Consider the following 22,201-nt stretch of genomic DNA (forward strand, 5'->3'; position numbering starts at 1 on the left):
CCACAGGACAGGAAAATAGATAGCTGTCTCAGCCAATGGGAGCATCCAAAGGGCAAAGACGCTGCCAGCAGGCGGTGCCAGCCCAGGGATAGTCGGTGACAACCGGAGACAAGCCCTACAGGAGGGTGACAGCTGGGGACAGTACGGAGAAGAGGCGGGGGCATTAGTGCAGCCCTCAACCAATGAGTGCCGCGCTGCCCTTCTCGAGTCCTTCCCGGGCCCCTATTCGTTTAACTCGTGAGCCCCCAACTCTGGTGGTCTGTGGGACCCTGAGCCCCACCACAGATCCAGTGCCCTGACCCAGTACCCTCAGCCTTTACTCTGTAATTCTCCGATCCCGGCCCCAAACTAACCCCAACACTCCAGGCCCAGGTTGCAATAGCCAGAGCCCCTAGATCCTATAAGCAACCCATCTCTCTGCTTCACCCATTTCCTGCGGGAATCCCAACCTCCAAGTCCCTCTCCTCAGTTCCCATCTATCTGAGCTCCTCCCCAGAACCCAGGCTCCAATTCCTCAGACCTTACGCCTCTGAGTACCCCCACCATTTCTTCTAGTGAGGATCTCAAACCCCAAATCCATGAATCCCCAGTACCATGAACTCCCCATATGTGTGTTACTATTCTTTTGGGGATCCGAGGCCCCAGTCCCGTCAACCCCTTCCCCTCAGTGCCACATCCCTCTGTGCTCCTCATGTTCCACTGAGAACCCCGACCTCAATCTCATGAGCGCTCCCAGGTTGTCCTTAGATCACAAGCATAAAGACCTGACGTTATGATCTCCAACCTTCCAACTTCTAAACACCCTCTTCTTTCTCTGACCCCCATAGTCCGATTTCCATATAGCATCCACCATTTGGAATTCCAGTGAGACCTAGCTCCCGACTTTTCAGTTCCTCCTTGGTTTCTGAGTTCTCAAAGGTCCCTCACTCTCAACGCAGTCCCAAGTCCTGTCAATTCCCATTCAGTGTCTGATCTCCTCCTCACCTTTCCCATCTCCCATTTGACCCAAGCTTCCTGAGCACTCCTCCCATTCCCCTTTTTGGAGTCCTCCTGCTCTCCCAGAACCCAGTAATAAGTGGGCTCCTCCCTGGCTTGGACCCCCATGGTAACCCTATAAGGCGAGGCAGCTGCCGTCTGAGGCAGGGAGGGGCTGGTGTGGGAGGCTAAGGGCAGCTGCTAAGTTTAGGGTGGCTCCTTCTCTCTTCTTAGAGACAACAGGTGGCTGGGCCTCAGTGCCCAGAAAAGAAAATGTCTTAGAGGTATCGGCATGGGCCTGGAGGAGGAGGGAGCGGGGAGGGCAAGGCATCTTCTTCAGGACATCGGGTCCTAGAGGGAGCAGGAGGAGAAGGAGATGGTTGTCCTTGCCAACCTGGGGCTTCCTCAGCCACTATTTTTCCAGACTTCTGCTGCATGGAGGGGACTGGGTCACTGAGGCCCAGAGGGAGAAGAGAGGGTACATCAAAGCTACACAATCAGCCAAGCTGGCTCTTGGCCAGAATGAAGTGAGCAGCCACTGGCCATCAAGGCACCTCACGGAAGGTGACCAGCTGGCTGTCCTCTTAGGGTCTTTGCCTCCCCTCCTGAGTTCCAGCCTCCACACCAGTACCCAGAGAAAATATTCTAGACTCATACTAGATCACATCCTTCTTCTGCATGAAACCTTTCCAAGGTTCCCCAGGGTCTCCATTCTGTGCCTGGCCTTGAAGGCCCCTCAGGGGCTGGTCACCAGCCCCATCACAATTCTGGCAACCTGAATACCTCTGATCTTGTGCTCTCCAGGCCTTTGCTCAGGCCGTGCCCTCTGCCCAACACACCTGCTCCTCCACCTGCACCTGACTCCCTAGCCCTCATGAAGCCACTCCCATACTCCTAGACAGGGCTGCCGAGCCCTCCACTTCTGGGCTCCTGACCAGCCCTGGTATGTCACTTTCTGCATTCATTCCTGTCTCTATGGCTAGACTGTAAGTTCCAGCAAGGCAGGGATAATTATTTTTTATTTTTATTTTTATTATTATTTTTTTTTTGAGACGGAGTCTGGCTCTGTCACCCAGGCTGGAGTGCAGTGGCGCGGTCTCGGCTCACTGCAAGCTCCGCCTCCCGGGTTTACGCCATTCTCCTGCCTCAGCCTCCCGAGTAGCTGGGACTACAGGCGCCCGCCACCTCGCCTGGCTAGTTTTTTGTATTTTTTAGTAGAGACAGGGTTTCACTGTGTTAGCCAGGATGGTCTCGATCTCCTGACCTCGTGATCCGCCCGTCTCGGCCTCCCAAAGTGCTGGGATTACAGGCTTGAGCCACCGCGCCCGGCCAATTATTAGTTATAATGCAAGTTCTGTGGGATGGGAACTACCTCTCCCTTTTACAGAGGGGAAACCAAGGCCCAGCACAAAACCCGAGACCACAAAGTATCTCACCTCAAAAAAATCCCTCTCAGCTTGGCACGGTGGCTCACGCCTGTAATCCCAGCACTTTGGGAGGCTGAAACGGGTAGGTCCCCTGAGGTTGGAGTTCGAGACCAGCCTGGCCAACATGGTGAAACCCCATCTCTACTAAAAATACAAAAAATTAGATGCCGGGTATGGTGGCTCACGCCTGTAATCCCAGCACTTTGGGAGGCCGAGGCAGGTGGATCACGAGGTCAGGAGATCGAGACCATCCTGGCTAACACTGGGAAACCCCGTCTCTACTAAAAATACAAAAAAATTAGGCGGGCGTGGTGGCACACGCCTGTAGTCCCAGCTACTCGGGAGGCTGAAGCAGGAGAATCACTTGAACCCGGGAGGCGGAGGTTGCAGTGAGCCAGGATCACACCACTGCACTCCAACCTGGGTAACAGAACAAGACTCCATCTCAAAAAAAAAAAAAAAATAGCTGGGCATGGTGGCAGGTGCCTGGAATCCCAGCTACTCAGGAGGCTGAGGCAGAAGTATCCCTTGAACCCAGAAGGTGGAGATTGCAGTAAGCCAAGATCACACTATTGCACTCCAGCCGGGCGACAAGAGCAAGACTCCATCTCAAAAAGAAAAAAAAAAATTCCCCTCTCCTTGAAGGGAGGTAGGAGATCCACCTGATCCCTCAGCTTCCACAGACGGCTCTTTCTTACCATCCTCACATTTACACACACTCGACTATGAACTCCACCATGTGGGGGTAGACGGATTGTGTCTGCCAAAGTGCACCTACAAAGCCCAGCCTAGCACAAGGCACACTGTGTGCATTCAATACATGTTTACTGGGTTTATTTTATTAATTTAAAATAGAGACTGGGGGCCGGGCACAGTGGCTCACACCTGTAATCGCAGCACTTTGGGAGGCCAAGGCGGATGGATCACAATGTCAGAAGATTGAGACCACCCTAGCCCACATGGTGAATGAAACCCCATCTCTACTAAAAATACAAAAAAAAAAAAAAAAAAAATTAGCCTGGTGTCTTGGCACACCTATAATCCCAGCTACTCAGGAGGCTGAGGCAGGAGAATCACTTGAATCGGGAAGGTGGAGGTTGCAGTGAGCCAAGATCACGCTACTACTGCACTCCAGCCTGGGCAACAGAGAGAGACTCTGTCTTAAAAAAAAAAAAAATTGAGACAGGGGTCTCACTATGTTGCCCAGGCTGGTCCTGAACTCCTGGCCTCAAACAATCCTCCCACCTCAGCCTCCCAAAGTGCTGGGATTACAGGTGTGAACCACTGCACCCGGACGTTTACTGGGTTTAAATCTGAGCCCGGCCAGGCGCGGTGGCTCAAGCCTATAATCCCAGCACTTTGGGAGGCCGAGACGGGCGGATCACGAGGTCAGGAGATCGAGACCATCCTGGCTAACACGGTGAAACCCCGTCTCTACTAAAAAATACAAAAAACTAGCCGGGCGAGGTGGCGGGCGCCTGTAGTCCCAGCTACTCCGGAGGCTGAGGCAGGAGAATGGCGTGAACCCGGGAGGCGGAGCTTGCAGTGAGCTGAGATCTGGCCACTGCACTCCAGCCTGGGCGACAGAGCGAGACTCCCTCTCAAAAAAAAAATAAATAAATAAAAATAAATAAATAAATAAATAAATAAATATATCTGAGCCCACCCCACTCAGGGGTACAGGATCTGGTTCATGTATCTCCCAGAACGATGCCTTGGGTTGGGTCCTCTCTAAACTCTGGCACATTCCAGCCCCTCTTTGGGAGAAAGAACATCCCTTCTTGCCCAGGCCCTAGTGAGACATGCATCGCAAGACCTGCTCTCCCCCTTCCTCCCCCCTGGGCTCCAGCTGCTGCTGGCCCTCCAAGAAAGGAAAGGCCCTAAGTTGGGCTATTTTGGTATCTGGGGTGGGCACCCGCAGGGCTAAGGTTACCTTGGTATGTTAAGGGCTCCCTGGGGCAGGACTATATAACCCCAGAGGAACTGCCCCATGCTGACTCCCTGCTTCTTTCCAGCTGGAGCCGCTGCCTTGCCCCCCGGGAGACTGAAGACATGGTGAGTAAGAATCCTCTAACCCCTGCTCAGATCCCTTAGACCTCAGGGCAGCCTCACCCTTTGAAAGAAAGTAGCTGGTTCCCAGTCCAACAAAAAGTTAAAAGGATGCTCGTCTCTTTCTCGGCATCACTGATGGAAAACAGACCGTGTGATGGCCTTAAGGATCCAATCAATGATAATCCGCCCAGACATTCAACTCACAGGGCCCCAGTCCCTCTCAAAACCTGATCCATTCGTTCCTGTATTCCATCTTCCTAAAGTGCTCTGGCACCAGCCGGGCAATAACTCCCATCCCATTTTACAAATGAGAAAGTAGAGGCTGGGGCCAGGTGCTGTGGTTCATGCCTGTAATCCCAGCACTTTGGGAGGCCAAGGCGGTTGGATCACTTGAAGCCAGGAGTTTGAGACCATCCTGGTCAACATGGCGAAATCCGGTCTCTACTAAAAACACAAAAATTAACTCGGCATGGTGGTGCATGCCTGTAATCCCAGCTACTCAGGAGGCTGGAGCATGAGAATCGCTTGAACCCGGGAGGCAGAGGTTGCGGTGAGCCGAGATCGCAGCACTGCACTCCAGCCTGGGTGACAGAGCAAGACTCCGTCTCGAAAAAAGAAAAGAAAAGAAAAGAGGCTCAAACAGGGCAAATGAGTGGCTGAGCCTCAGCAAGTCTGGGGCTCAGAGGAGCTAGGCTCAGGGCACTGAGAAGAAGCTTCCACCCATTGTAGGGGATAGAGAGTTGGAGACCCAGGAGCCACAGAGGGGAATTTGGAGAATGCAATCAAAGCAAGCCCCCTCAGCAAAGAGGTCCCCAGGAAGGGGAGACTCAGGCTAAAGGGTTGCTTTAGGAACAGGGACTCAAAGAATTCTGAATCTAATTCATTGCTCCCAGAGAGGTGGAGGGACTCATCCATGGGCCCCTTTGTTCAACCCTCACCCTCCAGGCACCCAAGAAGGCCAAGAGAAGGGCAGTAGAGGGTGGAAGTTCCAGCGTCTTCTCCATGTTTGACCAGACTCAGATCCAGGAGTTCAAGGAGGTGAGGGGACAAGGGAAACTGGAAGACTGACCAAAAACAGCCCTGCTGGCCCTCTCCCCCGCCCTCTCCCTGGAATGTGCACCTGTTCAAAGGAGGGGAAAGGTTTAGAATTCCTTCCTCCCCTCCCTGCTTGGGGTGGAAGAGGACAGCTGGCTGGGAGCCAGCATCTGATCTGCCTGGGGTAGGGATGCTGAGGCTGGGCCATGGGGGACCTAACCCTCCCCACCCCGGCCCTCCCCAGGCCTTCACTGTGATCGACCAGAACCGTGATGGTATTATCGACAAGGAGGACCTTCGGGACACCTTCGCAGCCATGGGTGAGCCCCCTACCTCCAGGTGGGAATATTCAAGGCTGCAGAGTCTAGGAAATTCAGTGGCCTTGGGTTCCAGCCCTGTCAGCTCCACCTTGGGCCTCAGTCTACCCAGCTGAAAAACGGATGTGATCATCTGAATTAGTAGGAAGCACAGGCCTGGCCCCAGGAGGCTGCTCCAGCCCACGCTTCCCCCAACCCCCTCCAGGCCGCCTCAATGTGAAGAATGAGGAGTTGGATGCCATGATGAAGGAAGCCAGTGGTCCCATCAACTTCACCGTCTTCCTGACCATGTTCGGGGAAAAGCTCAAGGGTGAGTGGAGTGTCCTGGATCCATGGCCCCAGCTGCCTTTTCCCAGATCCTTCAGGGACCCATCAGCTTCATGTGCCCTCTGTCCCCCCCAGGTGCCGACCCTGAGGATGTGATAACTGGAGCCTTCAAGGTCCTGGACCCTGAAGGAAAGGGCACCATCAAGAAGAAGTTGTAAGCATCAGCTCTCCCACCCTTCCAACCCTTCCCCCACTCCACCAGCTGCTCCCACACTGAAAGCCTCCTTAAATTCCTACCAAGGCTGGGCCCTGTGGCTCAGGCCTATAATCCCAGTGCTTTGGGAGGCGGAGACAGGATTCGCTTGAGGACAGGAATTTGAGATCAGCCTGGGTAACGCAGCATGACCCTGTTTCTAAACAATTAACTAAAAAATTCGCGGGCTGGCCAGGCGCAGTGGCTCATGCCTGTAATCCCAGCACTTTGGGAGGCCAAGGCGGGTGGATCACGTGAGGTCAGGAGTTCAAGACCAGCCTAGCCAACATGGTGAAACCCCGTTTCTACAAAAAATACAAAAATTAGCTGGGCGTGGTGGCGGGCGCCTGCAGTCCCAGCTACTCGGGAGACTGAGACATGAGAATCGCTTGAACCCTGGAGCCGGAGGTTGCAGTGAGCCGAGATCATGCCACTGCTCTCCAACCTGGGCAACAATAGCAAAACTCCGTCTCCAAAAAAAAAAAACAAAAAAAAATCGCCGGCGTTGTGGCAAACACCTATAGTCGCAGCTACGCTAGAGGCTGAGGCAGGAAGATGCCTTGAGCCCAGGAGTTCCAGGTTGCAGTGAGCTATGATCAAACCACTTCATTCCTGCCTGGGCATCAGGGCGAGACCCTGTCTCAAAACAAACAAAAAAACCCCCAAAAATTCCTACGAAGGGTTAGTCACTGTCAGAGGTCAGGGAGTAGTTAAGATTGTGGTAATGGGCGGCAAGACTGCATTTTCACAGCAAATGTGAGCGGAGAGGGCAAAAGCGAGTGTCTGGGAGGCCAATGAAGGAAGTAGAGTGACCTGGGTTTTCGGGGGAGGCTGGGGCTGGCAAAGGGGATGAGGTGCGAGGGAGTGGAAAGGAACCAGGAACCCAATCGCAACTCCCGGTGTATCACCTCTCTCCAGCCTGGAGGAGCTGCTGACCACGCAGTGTGACCGCTTCACCCCGGAGGAGGTGAGTGGGCCCCGCGGCGGGGCCGGAGCAGCAAAGGGGCTGGGGGAGGGAAGCCTAACGGCCGGTGCGAGACCCCCCTGCGTGTTTCCCCAGATCAAGAACATGTGGGCTGCTTTCCCCCCCGACGTGGGCGGCAACGTCGACTACAAAAACATCTGCTACGTCATCACGCACGGCGACGCCAAGGACCAGGAGTAGGGGCTTCCGCGGGCCTCTGCTGGCTGACGCTTCCGTTCGGCCCGACCCCCACCCCGGCTCCCAATAAAATTTAACTGGTCTTTGTTTCTTATGGGGGGCGCCTTCAGAGTGTTTGCGCGAGGGCCTCAGGTGGGAGCGCCCCACAAAGGGATGGATGCGGCCTGGAGGCCTGCGGGGGACGGCCCCACAATCTACACCCGCCGCCTTTTTCCGCAAGGAAGGAGAAGGCTCGCGTGGCCGCGGGAAGCTCAGTTTTTATTGAAGACAGTCTGGGAGAAGAGGGGGGCACCCCGGAAGACAGTGGGGCGGTCGGAGACTGGGCCGCAGGCTCCGGCCGGGAAGTGGGCGGTGTCTGGGTGGGCGGGACCAGCGCCGGGGCGGGGCTACGGGCCCGGGCTGGTAGAACCTCCCCCTAGCCCGCGCGAGGGCGGCACCCACGGGGTTCCAGGGGGCGCTGGGCAGTGTGGGGCGCGGGGATTGGACAAGAGGCCGACTGAAGGCGGAGCCGAGGTAAGGCCGGGCGGGGCGTGGCCTCAAAGGGTGTCTGACTGCTCGCCCTGGGCCTGGCTCTGCTGCATCTGGGCCTGCATCTTCTCTAGCATCTCTTGCATGCGGCGCAGCTGTGCAGGGCGAGATTGCAGGCGGTGACCTGGCGAGGCCAGCGAGGGACCTGGGGCCTCTGTCGGGGGGAAGCGAGGTGCATGCTCACCTCTTCGTCTTTCTCGCGGATCAGCTTCTCGGTGTCCGCCAGAGGCAGCATGGGCAGCGGGATCTCCGTGGCGCTTTGGCGGGAAAGCTTACTGCGGGACAGTGGGAAGGGGACAGGAATCAGGAGCAGGGCCTGAGGTTGTGGGTGAGGCCCAGGAGGCAGGGCCTGGGGCGAGGTTGGGGTCTAGGAGGCGGAGCCAGGTCCCTGAGGTTAGGGCCGGAGGCAAAGCCGGTGGGGAGAGAGGGAGAGGGAGAGAGGGAGGAAGGTAGAGAGGGAGGGAGGGAGAAAAGGAGGGAGGGAGAGAGAGGTCTGAGTGGTGAAGGCGGACTCACGGGTGGTGGGGACGGGGCCTCAGGGCAGGGTCTTGGGTGAGGCGGGACCTTGGAGGCTCCGAGACTGTCGGCCCCGGGTCTCACCTGCGGCTGGCTCGATCGCGAGCCCCAGGCCGGGCCAGGCTCTGTAGGCAGCGGGCCCGGTAGCCCTCGTAGAGCAGATCGTGCGTCACCTCTTTCAGGTCCTGCAGGTGTGTCTGCACCAGCATCCGTCGCAGGTTCAGGAAATCGCAGTGATGTGGGTTCTCCACTGGAGGGGGGGCGGCGCGGACCAGCGAACGTCAGGGAGTTTCGGGTCCCACCCACCCGTAGGGTCGGGTCAACAGGGAAGTCCTGCTGCCACTCTGGCGGAGGGTCCGCGGTCTGCAGCCCATGGAAAGGAGAACCCCTTTCCCCCTAGGATCCCCTGGGACCAAAGCCCACCCCAACTTCACATGTTGAGTGCGCCTGACCCAGAGGCCCCGGGCTCCTTGCTGGCCTTAGGAACCCTGCCTGGCCTCACTCACCCTCCACGGTCCCCCAGGAGTAGCGGCGTCCCCTCACCGGTCGCTTCCCGCCATCCCTCACCACCTCGCATGAACCCACGACTGCAAAAGGGATGCTTTCCTGGAGGGCAGGGGGCAGGGGTCACCGCTGGCCCACATGGCAGAAACTTTCTCTTTCCCAGCTTCAATCTCCACACCCACCTCCTCTGCTTCCTGCCCCTTCCTCTTTTTTTTTTTTTTTTCTTTTAAGACAGGGTCTCGCTCCATTGCCCAGGCTGGAGTGTTCAAGTGATTCTCCTGCCTCAGCCTCCCGAGTGGCTGGAATTACAGGTGCCCGCCACCACACCTGGCTAATTTTTGTGTTTTTAGTAGAGGCGGGGTCTCGCCATGTTGCCCAGGCTGGTCTCGAACTCCTGACCTCAGGGGATCCGCCTGCCTCAGCCTCCCAAAGTGCTGGGATTACAGACGTGAGCCACCGTGCCCAGCCTGCCTTCCTTCTTTGTCTCCCACACCTTCATCTCTGCATCCTGCCTCTTGAAGTCTTCATCTTCGTCAGAGTCACATTCAGGGAACTGGTAGATGTGGATCTCCTCCTCCTTCAACTGATCCCGGATCTCAGGGGAAACAGATACAGAGACAGTGTGAAACAGGCCACAATGACAGACATTGCATGACCAGAGACAGGGAGACACAGAGATACTGGCTGGTCAGAGACAGAAAGACAAGACAGAGATGGGGAGAGATGGACGTACAGGAAGACAAAAACAAAATCTCAGAGACATAGATGGTGAGAAACACAAGATTCTAATATGGGGCAGACATTAAGAGACCAGGAGAAGCCTGGGCAATATAGCTAGATCCCATCTCTACAAAAAAATATATATATTTTGAAACAAGGTTTCACTCTATCACCCAGGGTGGAGTCCAGTGGCTCCATCTTGGTTCACTGCAGCCTCAACCTCACAGGCTCAGGTGATCCTCCCATCTCAGCCTCCTGAATAGCTGGGACTACAAGTGCACACCACCACACCTGGCTAATTTTTATATTTTTTGTAGAGATGGGGTTTTGCCATGTTGCCCTGGCTTGTCTTAAACTCTTCAGCTCAAGTAATCCACTGACCTCAGCCTCCCAAAGTGCTGGGATTACAGGTGTCTGCCACCACGCCCAGCCAAAAATGTTAGCCGGGCATGGTGGTGCTCATCTGTAGTCCCTGCTATTCAATAGGCTGAGGCAGGAGGATCACTTGAGCCTACAAATTTGAGGCTGCAGTGAGCTATGATCTTGCCACTGTACTCAGCCTGGGCCACAGAGTGAGACTCTATCTAAAAAAAAAAAAAAAGAGAGAGAGGCTGAGAGATATATAAGCAGAAACAGTGGAAAAGGGCTCTGAAGACACGGGGTGGGGGCCAGATGGAAGTCACCATGTTCTTATGTCTATGCTCCCGCCCCCAAATAGGCCTTAGCCAGGCATCTAGCCCAGGGGCTGCATATCTAGCCTATTTTGAGCCTTCAGAGACATGGCTACGCTGGCTGGCAGCTTACCACCCACATTCCTCAGAAGCTTCTCCTACAATCTAGCCTGAGACACTATGCTCCAAAAAGGCCACTTTAAGATCAAAGAAGTCGGCCGGGCGCGGTGGCTCAAGCCTGTAATCCCTGCACTTTGGGAGGCCGAGACGGGCGGATCACGAGGTCAGGAGATCGAGACCATCCTGGCTAACATGGTGAAACCCCGTCTCTACTAAAAAATACAAAAAACTAGCCGGGCGCGGTGGCGGGCGCCTGTAGTCCCAGCTACTCAGGAGGCTGAGGCAGGAGAATGGTGAAAACCTGGGAGGCGGAGCTTGCAGTGAGCCGAGATCACGCCACTGCACTCCAGCCTGGGTGACACAGGGAGACTCCGTCTCAAAAAAAAAATAATAATAAGATCAAAGAAGTCTAAGCTGAAATCAGGTTTGGCCTCACTTGGGGTCAAAGGCCAGAGGTCATCACTCACACCTTCTGCTTGAGGGCCTGGGTTTCCTGGGGCATCAGGGCATCCGCTTTGCCAATGACTGGGATGATGTTGACTTTCTCGTGTACCGCCCGAAGGAAGGCCACATCTAGGGGCCGGAGCCTGCACCCAGGGATTGGTCAGTGCCCAGCCTCAGGGGGCAGAGACCCCCCAGCCCTCCCTAAATGCCCCAGCCCCCAGGATCCCCCCACCAGACCCCCGGCCAAAGGGTGAGATGAAGTAGAGGCAGCAATGGACGCGGGAGTCCTGGATGTTCTTCCGGTTCAGGCCACTCTCATCCCTAAGGTACTGCTCAAACTGCTCCTCGATGAATTTCACCACGGGAAGCCAGCTGGGTGTGGGAAGAGGATGTGAAGTCAGAGATCAAAGGCCAGAGGGCAGGGGGCGAGGCTAGCCAGGACTGTGGGAATAGAACATCATTTCTTTGGCTCCCTCCAAAGACATTAAAGGGAACTGGTGGGGGCCTAGGCGAGTCATCAAGAAGCACAGAGACCCAGTGACCCTCTGAAACAGACACAACCTTTTGGAATAGGGAGCCAGCACAAACCAGCCCTGTAACTGACCCGTTGGTCTTCAGGGAGTCGCCACTGTGAGAGGCTGAGCCTCTGTCCCCTTCCCTCTTCCTCACCAGTCAGAGCAGTCCACTGAGTCCCCAAAGCCAGGCGTGTCCACAAGGGTTAGCTTCACTTTCACACCTCCTTCCTCGATCTCCACACCCCGGCGCTCAATGGCCAGGGTCTGTGTCAAGCGAGCTGTGGGAGGGGGGAGAGGTCAGGGATCCAGGGAGGCTCTGAGGCAAGATTAATTTCCTTTGTTAATATCACAGTTGCCTGCACCCATTTTCCAGGGGAGGAAAGTCTCAGAAAAAAGTAGTCAACTACCTGAGTCCCCAGATGGAAAAGACTAGGGTGTAACCTGGGGACAGGGGCCACTGCCTGGGGAGGGTGGGGAGGGTCTTACCACTGGCCTCTGGCACCTGGCGATCCTCATAGAGGTTGGTGAGGAAGAGGCTGTTGATGAGGGTGGATTTCCCTAGGCCTGACTCCCCTGTGGACAGAACAGGCCCAGCTGGTCAGGGGAGGGGACAACCAGGGTCTCCTAAGGGCATCCTCTCTGCAGTTCCCTCTCCAAAACCCCCCAGACCTGCCACCATTAGTGTGAAGTCAAACCCCTTCTTGACAGACTTGCGGTGCAGCTGGTTGGGGAGGGCAGCAAAACCCACGTACTCCTTGTCCTGTGGATGGGGGTGGACAATATGAGGCTGCTGGCAATGGCAGGCAGGGTCCCCAGGATCATTTGAGTTCCTGGGCTAGGAAGAGTCAGTGGGGTCTGGGGACCCTAGGCATAGGGGGCTGGGGGCCGAGATGCCTGGGTTTCTGGGCATAAGGACTCACCATGACTCCGCCAGCCATCACTGCACCTGCCGTCTCTCCCCACTTCCTCTGGTGGGGCAGGAAGCTGAGTGCGGCTAACGAGTGGGCGGGCAGAAGAGGCAGCTGAGATGCTCAAACTGGCCCAGTCCCAGAGAGGTGGGGAAGGCCAAGGCCAAGAATACCTGGGGTTATCACCTCCTGGACCCCTTTGCCCATCACCCCTCTATGCACCTTCAACCCCTCCATCTTTCACACATCTGGATTCCAAGTCCCACTGTAACTCCATTATAATGGTGAGACATGGGGTATGTGCAGAGAGGAAGGAAGCGGCTCCCTTTGTTAGCAAGTGAGATGAAGGTTTTGATGAGCTGATTAAAAACCAGTTCCCAGGACAGGCAAGGTGGCTCACGCCTGTAATCTCAGCACTTTGGGAGGCAGAGGAGGGAGGACTGCTTGAGCCAAGGAGCTCAAGACCACCCTGGGCAACAGAGGGATGTGCCCCTCTACCATCTCTACAAAAACTTTAAAAATTAGCCAGGCATGATGGTACAATCCTGTAGTCCCAGCTACTGGGGAGGCTGAGGTGGGAGGATTGCATGAGCCCAGGAGATCAAGACTGCAGTGAGCTGTGATCACACCACTACACTCCAGCCTGAGCAACACAGCAAGACCCTGTTTCAAAAAAAGAAAAAGAAAAAAAATTCTCATGGTTTAAGTGGACCAGAAGCCATGATGGGATTGGGAGTGGATAAGGCCATCCATTTTCCAGCTAAGACAATGGATTCATAAAAGGACTCCAGGTCTTTGGAAACCACTGCCGGAGAGATTTTCCTTCAGAATCCTGGCCAAGGAACTCCGCTGCTCGAAATCCTTTAGGAACTCCCCAGTAACTCAGAGTCAAGTCGGAATTCTGGCCTGACTGCCAAAGCCTCCTTCAGCTGGCCTCATCACCCCATCTCTCACTCTTCCAAACATCCTTGGCTCTCTACCCACATTGAGCTTTTCCTTTTTCCGAATCAGTTAAACTCTTCCTCATCCTTCAAGTGTTTCTTTCCAAGGGCTCTGCCTCTATGCAATCTCCCCACCTACCATAGGCAGGGTCATTGTTCCTTCTTCAGATTCCCAGCACCAGGCTGGGCATGGTGGCTCATGCCTGTAATCCCAGCTCTTTGGGAGGCCGAGGTGGGTGGATCACTTGAGGTCAGGAGTTCAAGACCAGCCTGGCCAACATGGCGAGACCCTGTCTAGCAAAATACAAAAATTAGCAAGCGTGGTGGTGTGTGCCTATAATTCCAGCTACTTGGGAATCTGAGGCAAGAAAATTGCTCGAACCCAGGACATGGAGGTTGCAGTAAGCCGAGACTGCACTGCTACACTCCATCCTGGACGACAGAGCAAGACCCTATCTCAAACAAACAAGCAAACAAATCTACCCCAGGACGGGTACGGTGGTTCACACCTGTTATGCCGGCACTTTGGGAGGCCGAGTTGGGCAGATCACGAGGTCAAGAGATCGTGACCATCCTGGCCAACATGGTGAAACTCCATCTCTACTAAAAATACAAACAATTAGCTGGGCATGGTGGCGTGTGCCTGTAGTCCCAGCTACTCAGGTACTAAGTCCCAGCTACTAAGGCAGGAGAATTGCTTGAACCCAGGAGGTGGAGGTTGCAGTGAGCCAAGATCATGCCACTGCACTCCAGCCTGGTTACAGAGCAAGACTCCGTCTCAAAAAACAAAAACAAACAAAAATGCTACTTAATACCATCTAGGGACTGTTAAGAATCTGGAAAGGGTAGCTGGGCGCAGTGGCTCACGCCTGTAATTCCAGCACTTTGGGAGGCCAGGGCAGGCGGATCACTTGAGTTCAGGAGTTGGAGACCAGCCTGGCCAACATGGTGAAACCCCCATCTCTACTAAGAATACAAAAATTAGCCAGGTGTGGTGGTGCGTGCCTGTAATCACAGCTACTAGGGAGGCTGAGGCAGGAGAATTGCTAGAACCTGAGAGGCGTAGGTTGCAGTGAGCCAAGATCCTGCCACTGCACTCCAGCCTGGGCGACAGGGCAAGACTCCATCTCAAAAAAATAAATAAATACGCTGGGCGTGGTGGCTCATGCCTGTAATCCCAGCACTTTGGGAGGCCAAGTCGGGCAGATCACCTGTGGTCAGGAGTTCAAGACCAGCCTGACCGACATGGAGAAACCCTGACTCTACTAAAAATACAAAATTAGTCGGGCGTGGTGGCGCATACCTGTAATCCCAGCTACACAGGAGCTGAAGCAGGAGAATCACTTGAACCTGGGAGGCGGAGGTCGTAGTGAGCCGAGATCGTGCCATTGCACTCCAATCTGGGTGACAAGAGCAAAACTCTTTCTCAAATAATAAATAAATAAATAAATAAATAAATAAATAAATAAATAAATAAGCAAAGGACAGGGATCATGTTACCTCTGAGCACTCCACCACCGGCCTTCCTCCTGCATCTCTCACCAGGCTGAGCATCTCTATGGTCTTAGTTAAAATTCTGAACTCAGCAGGACATGGTGGTTCACACCTGTAATCCCAGGATTTGGGGAGGCCAAGGCAGGCAGATCAGGAGGTCGGGAGATCGAGACCATCCTGGCCAACATGGTGAAACCCCGTTTCTACTAAAATACAAAAATTAGCTGGGTGTGGTGGCACATGCCTGTAATCCCAGCTACTCGGGAGACTGAGGCACAAGAATCACTTGAACCCAGGAGGCGCAGGTTGCAGTGAGCCAAGATCGCACCACTGCACTCCAGCCTGGCGACAGAGCAAGACTCTGTCTCAAAAAAAAAAAATCTGAACTCCTCCCACCCTCACTCCCCGCAAGTGTTTCCAGTGAGTTTCCAATTCCCGCCTATCCTTCAGAAAAATTGGTCCCCTTTTCTCCACACTCTCCATGCCATTAACCTGCTTTGGGTTCAGATCCTGATCAATTCTTCTCTGAGTTATTCAACAGCCTTTGACAGAATAACATGTTTTTTTTTGTTTGTTTGTTTTTTTGAGACGGAGTCTCGCTCTGTCACCCAGGCTGGAGTGCAGTGGCCGGATCTCAGCTCACTGCAAGCTCCGCCCCCCGGGTTCACGCCATTCTCCTGCCTCAGCCTCCCGAGTAGCTGGGACTATAGGCGCCCGCCACCTCGCCCGGCTAGTTTTTTGTATTTTTTAGTAGAGACGGGGTTTCACTGTGTTAGCCAGGATGGTCTCGATCTCCTGACCTCGTGATCCGCCCGTCTCGGCCTCCCAAAGTGCTGGGATTACAGGCGTGAGCCACCGCGCCCGGCAGAATAACATGTTTAAAGGAAAAAAAAAAAAAAGTTGGGCCGGGCGTGGTGGCTCACGCCTGTAATCCCAGCACTTTGGGAGGCCGATCATGAGGCGGATCCATGAGGCGGTCTCCATGAATGGTCAGGAGATCGAGACCATTCTGGCTAACACGGTGAAACCCCGTCTCTACTAAAAATTCAAAAAATTAGCCGGGCATGGTGGCGGGTACCTGTAGTCCCAGCTACTTGGGAGGCTGAGGCAGGAGAATGGCGTGAACCCAGGAGGTGGGGCTTGCAGTGAGCTGAGACTGTGCCACTGCACTTCAGCCTGGGTGACAGAGCGAGACTCTGTCTCAAAAAAAAAAAAAAAAAAAAAAAAGTTGGGCGTGATGGCTCATGCCTGTAATCCCAGTGCTTTGGGAGGCTGAGGTGGGAGGATTGCTTGAGGCTAGGAGTTCAGGAGCAGTCTGGTCAACATAGCAAGACCCGATCTGTATTAAAAAAATAAATAAAAGGCCGGGCGCGGTGGCTCAAGCCTGTAATCCCAGCACTTTGGGAGGCCGAGACGGGCGGATCACGAGGTCAGGAGATCGAGACCATCCTGGCTAACACGGTGAAACCCCGCCTCTACTAAAAAATACAAAAAACTAGCCGGGCAAGGTGGCGGGCTCCTGTAGTCCCAGCTACTCGGGAGGCTGAGAAAGGAGAATGGCGTAAACCCGGGAGGCGGAGCTTGCAGTGAGCTGAGATCCGGCCACTGCACTCCAGCCTGGGTGACAGACCGAGACTCCGTCTCAAAAAAAAATAAATAAATAAATAAATAAATAAAAAATAAAATAAAATAAAAAATGTAGGCCAGACAGTGGCTCACGTCTGTAATCTCTTTTTATTTATTTTTGAGACAGGGTCTCGCTTTGTCACCCATGCTTTAGTGTAGTGACACCACAATGACTCATTGCAGCCTCAAACTCCTGGGCTTAAGTGATCCTCCTGCCTCAACCTCCCAGCTAGCTGGGAGAATAGTTGTGCACCACGATGCCCAGCTAATTTTTTTTTTTTTTTTTTTGTCAAAGACAGGATCTCAATGTGTTGCTCAGGCTGGTCTCAAACTCCTGGCCTCAAGTGATCCTCCCACCTCGGCCTCCCAAAGTGCTGGGATTATAGGTATGAGCCACTGCACCTGGCCTAATTTTTTTTATTTTTTTATTTTTATTGAGACAGAGTCTTGCTCTGTCACCCAGGCTGGAGTGCAGTGGCACCATCTCAGCTCACTGCAATCTCCGCCTCCCAGCTTCATGCCATTCTCCTGCCTCAACCTCCTGAGTAGCTGGGACTACAGACGCCTGCCACCATGCCTGGCTAATTTTTTTGCATTTTTAGTAGAGATGGAGTTTCACTGTGTTAGCCAGGATGGTCTCGATCTCCTGACCTCGTGATCCACCCGCCTTGGCCTCTCGAAGTGTTGGGATTACAGGCGTGAGCCACCGCGCCCGGCCTTTTTCTTTTTCTTCTTTTTTATTTATTTTGGTGGCTCACTCCTGTAATCCCAGCACTTTGGGAGGCTGAGGCGGGCGGTTCACCTGAGGTTGGGAGTTCGAGACCAGCCTAGCCAACATGTTGAAACCCTGTCTCCACTAAAAATACAAAAATTAGCCAGGCACGGTGGCGCATGCCTATAATCCCAGCTACTCGGGAGGCTGAGGCAGGAGAATCTCTTGAACCTGGGAGGCAGAGGTTGCACTGAGAAGAGATCAGCCATCGCACTCCAGCCTGGGGGACAAGAGTGAGACTTTGTCTCCAAAACAAAACAAAACAAAACAAAGAGAGTTTCACTCTTGTCCCCCAGGCTGGAGTACGATGGCGCGATCTCAACTCACTTCAACCTCCGCCTTCCGGGTTCAAGCGATTCTCTTGCCTCAGCCTCCCAACTAGCTGGGATTACAGGCGCCTGCCACCATACCTGACTAATTTTTGTATTTTTAGTAGACTCAGGGTTTCACCATGTTGTTCAGGCTGATCTCGAACTCCTGACCTCAGGTGCTCTGCTCGCCTTGGCCTCCCAATCACTATCTTTCTATAACCCAATTTTAGTATTTATCCTTCTCGTACGCCTATATATATGTATACATACTGTTTATATTTATAAAAATAGGGTCACACTGTAACTTTGGAAACATGCTTTTGTCACTTCATTTTTTTTTTTTTTAATTTGAGACAGAGTCTTGATCTCCTGACCTCGGACTCCCAAAGTGCTGGGATTATAGGCATGAGCCACTGCGCCCAGCCTTTTTTTTTTTTTTTTGACAGGGAGTTTTGCTCTTGTTGCCCAGGCTAGAGTGCAATGGCGCGATCTCGGCTCACCACAACCTCTGCCTCCTGGGTTCAAGTGATTCTCCTCCTACCTCAGCCTCCCAAGTAGCTGGGATTACAAGCATGCACCACCAGGTTCGGCTAATTTTGTTTTGTATTTTTAGTAGAGATAGGGTTTCTTCATGTTGGTCAGGCTGGTCTCGAATTCTCAATTTCAGGTGATCCACCCACCTCAGCCTCCCAAAGTGCTGGGATTACAGGTGTAAGCCACCGTGCCAGGCCTGTTCTCTACATCTTTCCATGATATATGCACATGTACATTATCTGTTTTTGTTTTTGTGTTTGTTATAGCTGGGGCTACAGGTGCGCACCACCACACCCAGTTAAGCTTTTTGATTTTTAGTAAAGACAAGATCTTGCTATGTTGCCCAGGCTGGTCTTGAACTCCTGAACTTATATAATCCTCCCTTCTTGATCTCCCAAAGTCCTGGGATTACAGCTGCTGCACCTGGCCCAGGAAGTTATATATTTGAAGCATTTCTACATATTAATGCCAGGCCAGGTGCAGTGGCAACACAGCGAGACCCTGTCTCAAAAAAACGAAACAGTCCAGGCGCAGTGGCCACGCCTGTAATCCCAGCACTTTGGGAGGTCAACATGGGTGGATCACCTGAGGTCAGGAGTTCAAGACCAGCCTGGCCAACATTGCGACACCCCATCTCTACTAAAAAAAATACAAAAAATTAGCCGAGCGTGGTGCCGCACACCTGTAATCTCAGCTACTCAGGAGGCTGAGGCAGGAGAATTGCTTGAACTCAGGAGGTGGAGGTTGCAGTGAGCTGAGATCGCGCCACTGCACTCCAGCCTGGGCGACAGAGTAAGACTCTATCTCAAAAGAAAATTAAAAATAAAGATAAATAAAAATAAAACAAAAACAACAATAACAAAAAGAAAACGAATTGCCCTGCAGAAAAGGCTCTTGCGGCCGGGCGTGGTGGCTCATGCCTGTAATCCCTGCACTTTGGGAAGCTGAGGAAGGCGGATCATGAAATCAGGAGTTAGAGACTAGCCTGGTCAACAAAATGAAACTTCGTCTCTACTAAAAATACAAAAATTAGCTGGGCATGGTAGTGCACTCCTGTAATTCCAGCTACTCGGGAGGCTAAGGCAGGAGAATTGCTTGAACCTGGGAGGTGGAGGTTGTGGTGAGCTGAGATGGTGCCACTGCACTCCAGCCTGAGTAACAGAGTAAGACTCTGTCTCAAAAAAAAAAAAAAAAAAGAGGCCGGGCACAGTGGCTCAAGCCTGTAATCCCAGCACTTTGGGAGGCCGAGACGGGCGGATCACGAGGTCAGAAGATCAAGACCATCCTGGCTAACACGGTGAAACCCCGTCTCTACTAAAAAAAAAAAAAATACAAAAAACTGGCCAGGCGAGGTGGCGGGCGCCTGTAGTCCCAGTTACTCGGGAGGCTGAGGCAGGAGAATGGTGTGAACCCGGGAGGCGGAGCTTGCAGTGAGCTGAGATGGTTCCACTGCACTCCAGCCTGGGTGACAGAGCGAGACTCCATCTCAAAAAAAAAAAAAAAAAAAAAAAAAAAAGACTCTTGCTTGGTCATTGTGTTAAATGTAGAGTTTATATGAATTAACAGTGACACCATAGTCCATTTATGTGCTTAATTCCAACTAATTATGACGAATCATTCACACGATATTTGGGGCTTGTTTGCCTCGACAAAGGAAGGCAGTACCTTGAGTTTCATATAGGGCAGTGTGTGGTGGACAGGACAGCTCTCTTCCCATTTAGTAATTATTTAGTAATTTGGATTAGTTCTTTTTTTTTTTTTTTTTTTTTTTTTGAGACAGGGTCTTGTTCTGTTGCCCAGGCTGGAATGTAGTAGTGCGATCATAGCTTACTGCAGCCTTGAACCTGGGCTCACTTCTCCCTCCCAAGTAGCTGGGACTAGAGCTTTGCACCACCATCCCTGGCAAATTCTCTTTTTTTTTTTAGTTGGAGTCTCGCTCTGTCACCCAGGCTGGAGTGCAGTGGCGCAATCTGGGCTCACTGCTGCATCCCCTCCCGGGTTCACGTGATTCTCCTGCCTCAGCCTCCTGAGTAGCGGGGACTATAGGCTCCCGCCACCACGCCCAGCTAATTTTTTGTATTTTTAGGAGAGAGGGTGTGTCAACGTGTTAGCCAGGATGGTCTCGATCTCCTGACCTCGTGATCTGCCCGCCTCGACCTCCCAAAGTGCTGGGATTACAGGCGTGAGCCACTGCACCTGGCCAAATAAGCTTACATTCTATCTTCATCTTTCACTGCTTTCCTAATATGTAAACTCACGGCACATTAAAACAGAACTATTCTCTATTTTCCTCTTTGAAGATAGGTCATAATCCATAGTCATCTTTGGATCTCAAGCTTCTAGCACACATTAGGTTTTCTTTTATTTTTATATTTTGAGACGGAGTCTTACTCTGTCGACCAGGCTAGAGTGCAGTGATCTCTGCTCACTGCAACCTCTGCCTCCAGGGTTCAAAGGATTCTCCTGCCTCAGCCTCCTGAGTAGCTGGGATTACAGGTGAGTGCCACCACACCTAGCTAATTTTTTTTATTTTTAGTAGAGACGGGGTTTCACCATGTTGGTCAGGCTGGTCTCAAACCCCTGACCTCACGATCTGCCCGCCTCAGCCTCCCAAAATGCTGGGATTGCAGGTGTGAGCCACCGTGCCTGGCGGTTTTCTTTTCTTTTGAGACAGAGTTTTGTTCTGTTGCCCAGGATGGAATGCAGTGGTGTGATCTCAGCTCGCTGCAACCTCCAGCTCCCAAGTTCAAGCAATTCTCCTGCCTCAGCCTCCCGAATAACTGGGATTATAGGCGCATACCACCATACCCAGCTAATTTTTGTGTTTTAGTAGAGATGGGGTTTCACCCTGTTGGCCAAACTGGTCTCGAACTCCTGACCTCAGGTGATTCACTTGCCTCAGCCTCCCAAAGTGTGGGGATTATAGGCGTGAGCCACTGATCCCAGCCTAAGGTTTTCTTTTTCTTTCCTTTTCTTTTTTCTTTTTTTTTTTTGTATCTTTGTATTTATTTATTTAATTTTATTTTTTCCTGAGGTGGAGTCTTACTCTGTCGCCCAGGCTGGAGTGCAGTGGCATGATCTCGGCTCACTGGAAGCTCTGCCTCCTGGATTCATGCCATTCTCCTGCCTCAGCCTCCTGAGTAGCTGGGACTACAGGCGCCCACCACCATGCCCATCTACTTTTTTTGTATTTTTAGTAGAGATGGGGTTTCACCGTGTTAGCCAGGATGGTCTCGATCTCCTGACCTCGTGATCTGCCCACCTCGGCCTCCCAAAGTGTTGGGATTACAGGCATGAGCCACAGCACCCAGCCCTGTATCTTTTTAGAGACAGGTTTTCACCATGTTGGCCAGACTGGTCTCAAACTCCTGACCTCATGTGATTCGCCTGCCTCGGCTTCCCAAAGTGTTGGGATTACAGATATGAGCCACTGCACCCGGCCGGGTCCATACAACTACCTTAACAGTCTCTCCTTTTTTTAGATGGGGTCTCGCTCTATTGCCCAGGCTGAAGTGCAGTGTCACAAACAGGGTTCACAGCAGCCTCTACCTCCTGGGCTCAGGTGATCCTCCTGCCTCAGTCTCCAGTGTAGCCAAGACCACAGATATGTGCTACCATGCACAGCTAAATTTTTGGTTTTTTGTAGAGACAAGGTCCACTTTTTTGCCCAGGCTGGTTTCGAACTACTGGCCTCAAGTGATCCTCCCACCTTGGCCTCCCAAAGTGCTGGGATTACAGGCATGAGCCACTGGGCCCAGCCCGCTCTCTCTTTTTTTTTTTTTTTATTATTATACTTTAAGTTCTAGGGTACATGTGCATAACGTGCAGGTTTGTTACATATGTATACTTGTGCCATGATGGTGTGTCTCTTTTTTTTTTTTTTTTTTTTTTTTTTTTTTTTGAGACTGAGTCTGGCTCTGTCGCCCAGGCTGGAGTGCAGTGGCCGGATCTCAGCTCACTGCAAGCTCCGCCTCCCGGGTTTATGCCATTCTCCTGCCTCAGCCTCCCGAGTAGCTGGGACTACAGGCGCCGCCACCTCGCCCGGCTAGTTTTTTTTTGTATTTTTTAGTAGAGACGGGGTTTCATCATGTTCACCAGGATGGTCTCGA

The 22,201-nt window shown here is 52.8% G+C and overlaps 2 protein-coding genes across 5 annotated transcripts; one reads left to right on the top strand and one right to left on the bottom strand.

Moving 5' to 3' along the window:
• The first annotated feature begins 4,397 nt into the window (after positions 1–4,397).
• On the top strand, positions 4,398–7,582 carry MYL11 (myosin light chain 11). The gene is made up of 7 exons (XM_005591650.3): positions 4,398–4,457; positions 5,400–5,492; positions 5,734–5,809; positions 6,012–6,116; positions 6,209–6,287; positions 7,245–7,293; positions 7,387–7,582. The coding sequence occupies exons 1-7, from the start codon at positions 4,455–4,457 to the stop codon at positions 7,489–7,491; spliced, it is 510 nt and encodes a 169-aa protein (XP_005591707.1). The 5' UTR covers positions 4,398–4,454; the 3' UTR covers positions 7,492–7,582.
• Positions 7,583–7,727: 145 nt separating this feature from the next.
• Positions 7,728–12,464, bottom strand: SEPTIN1 (septin 1). Of its 4 annotated transcripts, none has more exons than XR_012428801.1 (11): positions 12,427–12,464; positions 12,176–12,266; positions 11,993–12,079; positions 11,661–11,784; positions 11,229–11,363; positions 11,017–11,134; positions 9,530–9,631; positions 9,076–9,138; positions 8,617–8,782; positions 8,201–8,291; positions 7,728–8,111 (listed from the first exon to the last, which is right to left on the bottom strand). XR_012428801.1 is itself a non-coding variant. In XM_015442486.3 (11 exons), the coding sequence occupies exons 1-11, from the start codon at positions 12,442–12,444 to the stop codon at positions 8,025–8,027; spliced, it is 1,119 nt and encodes a 372-aa protein (XP_015297972.1). In that variant the 5' UTR covers positions 12,445–12,464; the 3' UTR covers positions 7,728–8,024. The 4 variants fall into 4 exon arrangements, 2 of the variants coding, with proteins under 2 accessions (XP_015297972.1, XP_005591711.1); XM_015442486.3 differs by having other exon boundaries at positions 9,039–9,138; XR_012428802.1 differs by lacking the exon at positions 9,076–9,138.
• Between the last annotated feature and the right edge of the window lie 9,737 nt (positions 12,465–22,201).

The sequence above is a fragment of the Macaca fascicularis genome, chromosome 20, assembly GCF_037993035.2.
Source record: "Macaca fascicularis isolate 582-1 chromosome 20, T2T-MFA8v1.1".
Lineage (NCBI taxonomy): Eukaryota > Metazoa > Chordata > Mammalia > Primates > Cercopithecidae > Macaca > Macaca fascicularis.

Excerpts from the sequence above, each read along its gene's own strand:
- MYL11 (XM_005591650.3), top strand. Across the intron at positions 5,493-5,733 it reads AGATCCAGGAGTTCAAGGAG|GCCTTCACTGTGATCGACCA; the intron begins GTGAGGGGACAA and ends GGCCCTCCCCAG. Across the intron at positions 6,288-7,244 it reads GGCACCATCAAGAAGAAGTT|CCTGGAGGAGCTGCTGACCA; the intron begins GTAAGCATCAGC and ends ACCTCTCTCCAG.
- SEPTIN1 (XM_015442486.3), bottom strand. Across the intron at positions 11,135-11,228 it reads ATCTCACCCTTTGGCCGGGG|GCTCCGGCCCCTAGATGTGG; the intron begins GTCTGGTGGGGG and ends CCCTGGGTGCAG. Across the intron at positions 9,139-9,529 it reads GGCAGGATGCAGAGATGAAG|GAAAGCATCCCTTTTGCAGT; the intron begins GTGTGGGAGACA and ends CCTGCCCTCCAG.